This window comes from Engraulis encrasicolus, chromosome 15, assembly GCF_034702125.1.
Source record: "Engraulis encrasicolus isolate BLACKSEA-1 chromosome 15, IST_EnEncr_1.0, whole genome shotgun sequence".
Taxonomy (NCBI): domain Eukaryota; kingdom Metazoa; phylum Chordata; class Actinopteri; order Clupeiformes; family Engraulidae; genus Engraulis; species Engraulis encrasicolus.
In genome coordinates, this window is record NC_085871.1 from 53,892,998 (window position 1) to 53,905,497 (window position 12,500).

Genomic DNA, 12,500 nt, shown 5'->3' on the forward strand with positions numbered 1-12,500 from the left:
TATAAGAAATTGGGGCAGTTTCATTCTACACCTACAATAGATGTCTGATAATAGCGTGTGACTGTCTGGTTCTGTAAAATGCTCAAATTAGCTTACAGAGCTAGCTTAAAACATTGAATGATCAAATGGTAATGTGTAGTGATCTATTTGTGTCCGATAAGTTCATGGTGTATTTTTACATCAATCCATGTCAGCCACGAAATGTATTATCATCCTGACTTTTTAAATTGAGTAAAAACTTTCGTACTGTAAGTAGCACGGACGGCCGCCATGTTTCTTCTTAGAAAGTCTGTGTTTACTATCGCTCCTCGCGATTTGATTGGCCTTGTCATCGGATAACTTTCAGCCTCGCAAAACGACCGGGGTCCGCTAGACTGACCCCCGGGAGCAAATTCAATTTGCGGTCACTAGGGGCGTCTAGATTTCTAGGCTAGTATAGTACCGCACGTGGACACACACACACACACGGACACACACACACACGGGTTACTGTAGTATAGTACCGCACCTGGACACACACACACACACACACACACACACACACACACACACACACACACACACACACACACACACACACACACACACACACACACACACACACACACACGGGTTAGTGTAGTATTTATGCCAGTACCGCACCTGAACACACACACACACACACACACACACACACACACACACACACACACACACACACACACACACGGGTTAGTGTAGTATAGTACCGCACCTGGACATCTTGATTTTAAGGGGTTTAAGTTAAAAAATAAATATATGGCCCGTGTTGAATACATGATAAAGCATTTACTAATATATGCATAGAAGCAAACACGTGCTACAGTAGAACATGTGAGCATGTGTGTGTGCATGTGTGTGTGTGTGTGTGTGTGTGTGTGTGTGTGTGTGTGTGTGTGTGTGTGTGTGTGTGTGTGTGTGTGTGTGTGTGTGTGTGTGCGTGCGTGCGTGTGTGTGTGTCTCCTCACCTGGTACCCATCTACCCACTGTAGTGGTGGTTGCTGGAAGACGGGGATCCACCAGACCAGCGCCTCAGTGGCGCTCACCGGCCGCGCATACACATCCAGAGGCTGCTCAGTGGGCACTGTGGACACACACACACAGACACACAATAGTCATTACACATCCAGAGGCTGCTCAGTGGGCACTGTGGACACACACACACACACACACACACACACACACGCACGCACGCGCGCACACACACACACACACACACACACACACACACACACACGCACAATAGTCATTACACATCCAGAGGCTGCTCAGTGGGCACTGTGGACACACACACACACACACACACACACACACACACACACACACACACACACACACACACACACACACACACACACACACGCATGCACGCACGCACGCACACACACACACACACACACATAATTCCAATAGTCATTACACATCTAGAGGCTGCTCTGTGGGGACTGTGGACACACACACACACACACACACACACACACACACACACACACACACATACACACATAATTCCAATAGTCATTACACATCTAGACATTTTTCCCTTTTCTTATCTGAGCATTTGCTTGTCCTTCTCCCAGGTCAGATGTTTGGATGTGCGGACTTTAAAGGGACACTGTGCAGGAAATGGTCAAAAAAGGTACTACAACTATGCTGCTCAGTGAAACTGGGTTCCCTTTTGCCAAATTTGGCCTTTTCATGAACGTTAACTATGTAACTAAGTCATATTTTCTAGTATGGCCAAAGTACAGTCTTTTTTGCAGCTAAAAATGGCTATTTTTGGACATTCAAAATGGCGGACCATGGAGAAGATCCCCCTTTTCATGTATGAAAAGTGCAATTTTTCCAGTCATAATGATGAATACTTAGAATTTGATGGTGGTGGGAAGTATTCTTATCTATGAAAAAGGTAACATTAGTGAATGGGTAGCCAAATGAGCGCCCAATCTCTGTGTGACTATCTATGACTTATGATAGGCCCAGCCACTATGGACCTTACACATCTAAGAATCCTGGTCCTAACCTACGTTGACCTTATGACTCTACATTCTCTGTCTATCTCTTCTTCCTCTGCCTTCCTGCTTTTTCTGCCTCTCCTCTATACCTCCCCTTTTAAATCTATCTCTAACAATGTTTTTTTCCCATTTGTTAAGCACTTTGAGTTACATGCCTTGTATGACACAGTGCTATACAAATACAATTATTATTATTATTATTAAAAATCTCACACAGTGTCCCTTTAACTCACTCTCTGACCAAGAGCATAACAATTAATGGTTTCCCAAACGGCATGCTTGACCTGCGCGTGTTCTATTGCACTGTCCAGAGACGGACATCTGGGTTTTATCGAGACCTGACCACAACAAAAACGAGCCCAAATAATCCTAATCATAATAGTGAATAGTAATCCTAATTAGCCATAAATACTCACCTCCCTAATCATAATAGTGAATAGTAAACTACATTACCCATAATAGTGAATAGTGAACATAATTACCCATAAATACTCACCTCCCTAATCATAATAGTGAATAGTAAACCTAATTACCCATAATAGTGAATAGTAAACCTAATTACCCATAATAGTGAATAGTAAACCTAATTACCCATAAATACTCACCTCCCTAATCATAATAGTGAATAGTAAACCTAATTACCCATAAATACTCACCTCCCTAATCATAATAGTGAATAGTAAACCTAATTACCCATAATAGTGAATAGTAAACCTAATTACCCATAATAGTGAATAGTAAACCTAATCACCCATAAATACTCACCTCCCTAATCATAATAGTGAATAGTAAACCTAATTACCCATAATAGTGAATAGTAAACCTAATTACCCATAATAGTGAATAGTAAACCTAATTACCCATAAATACTCACCTCCCTAATCATAATAGTGAATAGTAAACCTAATCACCCATAAATACTCACCTCCCTAATCATAATAGTGAATAGTAAACCTAATTACCCATAATAGTGAATAGTAAACCTATTCACCCATAAATACTCACCTCCCTAATCATAATAGTGAATAGTAAACCTAATTACCCATAATAGTGAATAGTGAACCTAATTACCCATAAATACTCTAATCATAATAGTGAATAGTGAACCTAATTACCCATAAATACTCTAATCATAATAGTGAATAGTGAACCTAATTACCCATAATAGTGAATAGTGAATAGTGAACCTAATTACCCATAATAGTGAATAGTGAATAGTGAACCTAATTACCCATAAATACTCACCTCCCTAATCATAATAGTGAATAGTAAAGCTAATTACCCATAATAGTGAATAGTAAACCTAATTACCCATGATAGTGAATAGTAAACCTAATTACCCATGATAGTGAATAGTACACTACATTACCCATAAATACTCACCTCCCTAATCATAATAGTGAATAGTACACTACATTACCCATAAACACTCACCTCCCTAGTCATAATAGTGAATAGTAAACTACATTACCCATAAACACTCACCTCCCTCCGGAGCGTAGACCACAGAGGAGTTACTGTATGGCCCCTCCCCTTTGCTGTTGTAGGCCTTGACCTTGACCTGTATCTCCGTGCCAGGGGTCAGGTGAAGGTCGCGGTGGTTGTAGCGCCTGGTCTCGGGGTCGGGAACGGTGGCCCACCCCCAGTCGTAGTTCTCGTGAGGTTTGAAGGCCACCATGTAGCCACACTTCTTACCGTAGTAGAACTGGGGCTGGATTGGCTGCAAGTAGATTACATTACATTACATTATATTATATTACATTATATTGCATTATATTACACTAAATTACATGATATTACTCAACCACGGAGCCACACTTCTCACCAGTTTATATTATATTCTATTACATTACATTCCACTCTATTTCATTCTATTACACTAAATTACATGATATTACTCCACCACGTAGCCACACTTCTCACAGTAGTAGTACTGAGGCTGGATGGGCTGCAAATTGCAACAAATAACATTATGCACTATTACAATATATTACACTACATTACAATACATAACACTACATTACATTATGCACTATAACAATATATTACACTACACTACATTACATAACACTACATAACATTACAGCACCGGAATTGTCTTTTCTGATTGGCTGATGGGTTGACCATTGATTCTGTGGAAGCGTGCGACTAGAACTAGACGCGCATAGAATCTTAGTTTGGAATGCCGAAGGGATAACGCTGTAGAAACCGTGCACATCACCTAGAGAACATGAAATAATCACAGCCGTGCACATCACCTAGAGAACATTAAATAATCACAGCCGTGCACATCACCTAGAGAACATTAAATAATCACAGCGGCGGCATTCCAAACGAAGATTCTAGACGTTCTAGGAGATTCTAGGAGTTCTGAGCCGCCGCCTCACCAAGAACTTCGAGGGACCGGTCACCTCGTTGGTCTTTTGCCTGGTTACCACCAGACCTAGTCACAAGTGAGATTAGGTCTGGGGAGTTGCCTATTGTAAATTCCGTAGGGGAGAGAATACTTGGCTATTATGACACACTGCCCTGCTCTCTGATTGGGCAGAGAAACTGTAAAGGTCGGAATGCTTGGCCATTATGACACAGTGCCCATGATCTTGGACGTTATGAGTCATCCTCCCCAGACTGTCTTTCAGATCGAAACGATTGTGTAGAACTAAAGGCAGTGTGGGAGTTCCCAGGCTCGTTGGCCGTTATCCCTTACATACATTACATTACTTATATTACATTACTTATATTACATTACATTACATCACATTAGCCCACCACATAAAAACAATGAAGTACGGCTCTGGCTGAATGGGGATACATGACCATCGCAACAAATAAGGTACATTTGTTACCATAACAATACGCAGCAACCTAGTTATCCTAGTAACACAGCAGGTACGCTTTTGGGTTGCCACAGCAACGCAGCCAGTTGTCTTACCGTCCAGGTGATAGTGAGTTCTCCATCGATCCCCACGAAGCCGGACACATCAGTAGGGGCCACCACCGGCACTGTGGACACACACACACACACACACACACACACACACACACACACACACACACACACACACACACACACACACACACACACACAGGAATATAACGTGTGGGGGGCCGGCAGTAGGGGGCACCACAGACACTGTAGAGGGCAGCAGAGGGACATCAGGGGTATAACTAGTTATGTAGAGTAGTGTGTGTGTGTGTGGGGTGTGTGTGTGTGGGGGGGGGGGGGTTGGTTCAACGTCAGTAGGGGCCACCACAGGCACTGTGGACACAACCAGAGGGCAAAGGTCACGGCTACACTTCCTGAAAAGGTCACGGCTACATTTCCTGAAAAGGAGTGCGTTACAATATGCGACCTTGCCTCCTCCACTTGTGCTTGTCTCCTCGTACCAGGAAGTAATATATCATGTTGACATCACTGACCACAGCATTATATTTCAATATCTTGCAAAAGCTCAATTATAAAGTCTTCTTCTCATTTGCAATTGGGATGGTGAATGAAAAACAGTCCCTCAAAAGTTGTTGTGGCGAGGCTGACAGCTGGGAAACTTTATCGTTTTCTTCACGATGGAGGGTCCAGGAGGTGGGGTGAGGCCACAAGCACAAGTGGGGGAGGCAAGGTCGCATATTGTAACGCACTCAAGGTCACAGCCACACTTCCTGAAAAGGTCACGGCTACAATTCCTGAAAAGGTCACCGCTCAAAAGTCAACTCTACTGTTCCTGGAAAGGTCGTCAGGCAAGAGAACTCTACTCCTCCTGGCAACTCTACCTGTTATCTGAGAACTCGTGTACACAACCTGAATACACTACAGTATATGCAATGGGCAAAACCACTCACTCCTCCTTCAAAATGAACGCCTGGTCTCAAAACAATGTACTCTCTTCTAAAAAGCAACTTTGTACTAAAATGACACACAAAAGTCATCATTTTAATCCACACTCATATGAGCCATGTAAACCCAATGTGCATAGGGTAACACTATACTTAGCATGGTGTGCAGTTAGACCTTAATGGTAAAACACTATACTTAGCATGGTGTGCAGTTAGACCTTAATGGTAAAACACTATACTTAGCATGGTGTGCATTTAGACCTTATTTTGTTCAGTGTTCCACTTACTACAGAGGGTATAAGTGCGCTCCTCCAATCAGGCCCTGCCGCCTGCTCCCTCCTCCAATCAGGCCCTGTCGCCTGCTCCCTCCTCCAATCAGGCCCTGACGCCTGCTCCCTCCTCCAATCGGGCCCTGTCGCCTGCTCCCTCCTCCAATCGGGCCCTGACGCCTGCTGGCTCTGAGAGATACTGTTGTATTTACCTGCTTCCTAGGTGGTGATCTGCTCTACGGTGTCCCAAAAGGGTCATACTGTATCTCTACGGTGTCCCAGAAGGGTCATGCTGTATACTATTGTATTTACCTGCTTCCCAGGTGGTGATACTGTATACTATTGTATTTACCTGCCTCTACGGTGTCCCAGAGAGGTCACACTGTATACTATTGTATTTACCTGCCTCTACGGTAGCCCAGAAGGGTCACACTGTATACTGTTGTAATTACCTGACTCTACGGTGTACCAGGTGGTCATACTGTATCTCTACGGTGTCCCAGCGGGGTCACACTGTATACTGTTGTATTAACCTGCTTCCCAGGTGGTGATCTTCTATACGGTGTCCCAGAAGGGTCATGCTGTATACTGTTGTATTGAACTGCAGCCCATAGAGGTCATACTGTATACTGTTGCAATTACCTGCCTCTACGGTGTCCCAGAGAGGTCATACTGTGTCTACTGTTGTAATTACCTGCTTCCCAGGTGGTGATCTTCTCTACGGTGTCCCAATAGGGTCACACTGTATACTGTTGTAATTACCTGCTCTACGGTAGCCCAGAGGGGTCACACTGTATACTATTGTAATTACCTGCCTCTACGGTAGCGCAGAGAGGTTACACTGTATATGTTACAATGTTACTATGTTGTATTTACCTGCCTCCCAGGTGGTGATCTTCTTGGAGGCCCAGCTGGCTTCTCCCTCTCCGAGCTCGTTGACCGCGACGACCCGGAACTCGTACAGCATGTAGGGATACAGGTCAACGACCTCTGCCGCTGTGGCATAGCGATCGAGGAGCACAGGAGCTGAGGAGGAGAAGAGGAGGAGAAGAGATGAGGAGAAGAGAAAAGAGGAGAAGAGGAGGAGAAGAGATGAGGAGGAGAAGAGATGAGGAGGAGAAGAGGAGGAGAAGAGGAGGAGAAGAGGAGGAGAAGAGATGAGGAGAAGAGATGAGGAGAAGAGGAGGAGAAGAGATGAGGAGAGGAGAAGAGGAGAGGAGAAGAGGAGGAGAAGAGGAGGAGGAGAGGAAAAGAAGAGATGAGTGTAGCATAGCGATCCAGGAGCACAGGCGCTGAGGAGGAGAAGAGGAGGAGAAGAGATGAGGAGAAGAGGAGGAGGAGAAGAGGAGAAGAAGAGGAGAGGAGGAGGAGAGGAGAAGAGGAGGAGAGGAGATGAGGAGAGGAGAAGAGGAGGAGAAGAGATGAGCAGAGGAGAAGAGGAGGAGAAGAGATGAGGAGGAGATGAGGAGGAGAAGAGGAGGAGAAGAGATGAGGAGAGGAGAAGAGGAGGAGAAGAGGAGGAGAAGAGGAGGAGAAGAGGAGGAGGAGAGCAGAAGAGATGAGGAGGAGAAGAGGAGGAGAAGAGGAGGAGACGAGAAGAGGAGGAGAGGAGAAGAAGAGGAGGAGAAGAGAAGATGAGGAGAGGAGAAGAAGAGATGAGTGTGGCATAGCGATCCAGGAGCACAAGAGCTGAGGAGGAGAGGAGAGGAGAGGAGAAGAGGAGGAGAAGAGAAGGAGAGGAGGAGAAGAGAGGAGTAGAGGAGGAGAGGAGGAGAAGAGGAGAAGATAGAGAGGAGGAGAAGAGGGGGAGAAGACGAGGAGAAGAGGAGAACAGATGAGGAGAAGAGGAGAGGAGGAGGAGAAGAGAAGGAGAGGAGAAGAAGAGGAGGAGAAGAGGAGGAGAGGAGAAGAAGAGGAGGAGAAGAGAAGATGAGGAGAGGAGAAGAAGAGATGAGTGTGGCATAGCGATCCAGGAGCACAAGAGCTGAGGAGGAGAAGAGGAGAAGAGATGAGGAGAAGAGGAAGAGAAGAGGAGAGGAGAGAAGAGGAGAACAGATGAGGAGAGGAGAAGAGGAGGAGAAGAGGAGGAGGAGAGGAGAAGAGATGAGGAGAGCAGAAGAGGAGAAGAGATGAGGAGCATAAGAGATGAGGAGAAGAAGAGGAGAGGAGAAGAGGAGGAGAAGATGAGGAGAAGATGAGAAGAGGAGAAGAGTGTAGCATAGCGATCCAGGAGCACAGGAGCTGAGGAGGAGAAGAGGAGGAGAAGAGAAAAGAGGAGGAGAGAAGGAGAAGATGAGGAGAAGAAGAGGAGGAGAGATGAGGAGGAGAAGAGGAGAAGAGATGAGGAGCAGAAGAGGAGAAGAGATGAGGAGAAGATATGAGGAGAGGAGAGGAGATGAGGAGAAGAGGAGGAGAGATGAGGAGGAGAAGAGAAGGAGGAGAAGAGGAGGAGAAGAGAAGGAGGAGAAGAGAAAAGACGAGGTGAAGAGAGAAGATGAGGAGAAGAGGAGAGATAAGCTGCTGTAGCATAGCGATCCAGGAGCACAGGAGCTGAGGAGCAGAAGAGGAGGAGAAGAGGAGGAGAGGAGGAGGAGAGGAGAAGAAGAGGAGGAGAGGAGAAGAGTGGAGAAGGGAGGAGAAGAGAGGAGAAGAGGAGGAGAGGAGGAGAGGAGAAGAGGAGGAGAAGAGGAGGAGAGGAGAAGAGGAGGAGAGGAGGAGGAGAAGAGATGAGGAGAAGAGGAGGAGGAGAAGAGGAGAAGAAGAGGAGAGGAAGAGGAGAGGAGAAGAGGAGGAGGAGAGGAGAAGAGATGAGTGTGGCATAGCGATCCAGGAGCACTGGAGCTGAGGAGGAGAAGAGGAGGAGGATGTGTGTGTGCGTGCGTGTGTGTGTGTGTGGATGTTCGTGTGTGCATGTGTTCGTGCGTGCGTGTGTGTGTGTGTGTGCATGCGTGCGTGCGTGCTTGCGTGAGTGCGTATGTGTGTGTGTGTGTGTGATGAACTCACAGGTCTTGGCCACCTTCCAGTGGTCTGGGTCTTTGGCGTAGAAGTCTCGTGATTGGACGATGTGGTGACTGATGGGCAGGCCGTGCTCGCTGCCACGCGTCCAGATTAACTTCACCGACTTGTCACGCACCTACGCATCACATTTAGTAATATTAATAACATAATAATAGTTACAATACACACCACATGTAATAATAATAACATAATAACAGTTACACTACACACCACATATAATAATAATAATAATGACATAATAACAGTTACACTACACACCACATAATAACACTGTAACATAATAATAGTTACATTACACACCACATATAACAATACTGTAACATAATAACAGTTACACTACACACCACATATAATAATAATAATGACGTAATAATAGTTACATTACACAGCACATGTAATAATAATAACATAAACATAAACAGTTACACTACACATATAATAACAACATAATAATAGTTACACTACACTAGACTACACTGGCTGTGCTCACTGCATCGCGTCCAGATGAACCTCACGAACTTGTCACGCACCAAAACATCTCATTTAAAGATCCACTTTCATCGTCATTTCATCAATATGACTGTGGTGCTATTATTATTGAATGCATTATACATCGGTTTTGTTTTAAAAACATGCTGGTTGCTTTGTTTCAAGACGTCTTTACAGGCTGGTTAAGTGGCTTGTGGCCACACGACAGGGTTTTCCGTGGATATCCATGACGAGAAAATGAGGCGTCTCTGATTGGCTCCCTCCCCCTGCTCTGTGTGTATCCGAGAGTAGCAGCTAGCTGATAGCTAGGCTAATCAACGTTTCGTGCCAACAGCCGGCACTTGATTTGAAAACTTGTGGAAAAAATGTATTCAATATGTTTTTAGAAAAACAGCCGTACATCTATGGACGAGCATAAAACGGCACCTTTAACCACATGGTGGCGCTATATCAGGTTGACTTTTCAGTTATCTATTAATGTTTGTATACATATTTCTCATTATATATATTAATCATTTTATACATACGTCGGTGAGATTTTACTGTCGGAAACGTTGCAAATGTTATTGGTGGAACATTTCCTGTTTTTTTTTTTAATTCAATTTTTTTAATTCAGTGTTTAAATTCTTCAAGGTTTCTGGTTCTCAGTAGTGGTGGCCATTTCTGATCAGAAGTGAAAGTAAAAGTTTGTCCACCACATTGCATGACTAGCCTAGTAAAACAGCGCCACACGCTGGACGCCAACATTGCACCGCACAACACAAGTATTCAGATGGGTGTATGAGTGAGTGTGATTGCATGTGTGCGTGCCTGTGTCTGCAAGTGTGTGTGTGTGTGTGTGTGTGTGTGTAGGACTGGGTACCGAAATTCGGTTCCTTAATGGAATTGAATGAAAGGCTAAGGTTCTACTTGGCATCGAAACGTGCCTTGGCTGTCGGTTCCACATTTCGGTTCCTAGATGTCCATCACGTCAGTTATCATTTCGCATTTATAACCCCAGAACGTTAACGCAGTCAGAACAGCAGTCGCTTCTGGCAAAAAAAAATCTGGTAACATTAATTGTGATCATTCGGGCTTGCAGAGACTGCTGGCAGGCTACAACCCCCTTTTAAACAGGTCGTCAAATCATCTATGGATACTAACGCTGTTACGAGAGAAACTACCATCAGCCCATCTTTTTAGGTTTACCGAGAAGAGTAGCCTATTTCTAGCGTTTGTAGACGGCAAAGAATTCAAACTTTGTCTTCGACACAGCCACTGCGAGCCAAGAAACAGCAAGAGGTGTGCAAACGAAGCATTCCATCATTCTCACGCAGATGGTTACATCGGCGTATGAGGAAAGTAAAAGTCGGCAACACTGTTCACTCCACCATGAATCATCAAACAGTGTTGGGGACCTTTTCCCTTTAGTGGTGGGTGCTCGCATTCTCTGACTTTTTGGATTACACCGTGAATCATTGCAAAGTTTAAATATCATGTCAATAAAATGTAAACTCATATCAGAAGCATCAGGTGAGCTCAGTCACTTTTGGCCGCGAGAGACTTTCTTTGTATGTTATGGTAGGCATAGCCTACATTTGTGCCACGGAACGCAGTAACGTGGATTATTGAAACTGAAGACTTGATTTCTTCTATGTGGATATTTTTTTTCCGTTTGGTAGCCTATAATTACGGACCATGCAAAGAACTCGAAACAGAGCGCGTCCAGTGCTTCACTGCGTGCGTAACAAGCTATAAGTTGCCTCCGCCCGTCCCCCAATTCTGCCCACCTACTTTAAAGTGATGATAGTTAATTATGTGTCCACTGTTTAAGTCAGGAATGGATATCAACATGATACGATGTTTGTATGCTTACTATTTGAAACGGTGATGACATTTAAAACTGAGTCAAACGGCCATAAACAGCATTGTGAAGGGTGTCGTAACGGCAGCATGAAGGTGGAACTTTAATTTCACGACGACATTCTGGCTAAAAACTCGCCCTGGCTGCTTCCCTGTTTCGCTTTAGGACTACAAGTATGAACGAAACAAGCAAAACAGCATGACGGAATAACAGTAGACTAACGGAAATATCGTGACCTGAAATCAAGCGGTCGGAATTGGGAGCCTTTCGCCGGCGAATTGTGCTGAAACTAGATTTTGGACATGCTGGACGTTATCTCCAAATTACGATAGAAAGGGCCACCAATGGTAGCTAATATTGCTCATTACCTCATCTACACAGTTGCCGCTATCCAAAAATATACGATAGCATAATCAAATAGTATTTGAAATAGTGACATTAATTTATCACGTTCACAGTGAAGTGATCAGTGAAGTGGGCGGAATTTGGCGACCTTACTTGTTTTAAAAGTGTTTGCAAGAACAGCATACCTGTTAGCTACAAAAAAACTGCAAAATTGCCTGATTTTAAGACAAAAGTTGGAAAAGTTTCAACAGGCCAAATCCTGACAGTCAACGGTGCGGCAGTGACAGGTCAGACAGTACACCATGCTTTTCCATTTAACAGTCCCTGCGCGAGGCCAAAATCCCCTCACACAGGGCATGTTTTAAAAGGAGCGTGTGCAGCGTAAAAAATGAAATATGAGTTTCTCCTTGTTGTTTTGCCGCTCAAGTTGTCTGGGGCTGATGCAAAACTTCATGCTGGTTCAGTTTGTAATCAGGTAAATTCGCACGATTATCTGTGCGATTGCCATGAACATCGACTGTATGACTATGACCTGATGCTCCGATGCAAAGATGCACACCCACGAAATGGATAGGGTTGGATTTAGATTGTAGTTCTCAATTTAAAATAAATTTCCGGGAACTTCAACTGGATAATGAGGTAGGCTCTGTGGTCGTTTAAGATTTTTAAACA

The 12,500-nt window shown here is 44.4% G+C and overlaps 1 protein-coding gene across 1 annotated transcript in view; it reads right to left on the bottom strand.

Annotated features, from left to right (window-relative positions):
- The window catches only part of cntn1b (contactin 1b), a 50,452-nt gene that overhangs the window by 7,997 nt on the left and 29,955 nt on the right, over nucleotides 1–12,500 (bottom strand). The window contains exons 16-20 of the mRNA XM_063217819.1: nucleotides 9,137–9,266; nucleotides 7,010–7,159; nucleotides 4,966–5,036; nucleotides 3,519–3,753; nucleotides 987–1,102 (exon numbers count right to left, since the gene is read on the bottom strand). Of these exons, the coding sequence (XP_063073889.1) occupies nucleotides 987–1,102; nucleotides 3,519–3,753; nucleotides 4,966–5,036; nucleotides 7,010–7,159; nucleotides 9,137–9,266 (702 nt within the window). The remainder of the gene's footprint in view (nucleotides 1–986; nucleotides 1,103–3,518; nucleotides 3,754–4,965; nucleotides 5,037–7,009; nucleotides 7,160–9,136; nucleotides 9,267–12,500) is intronic.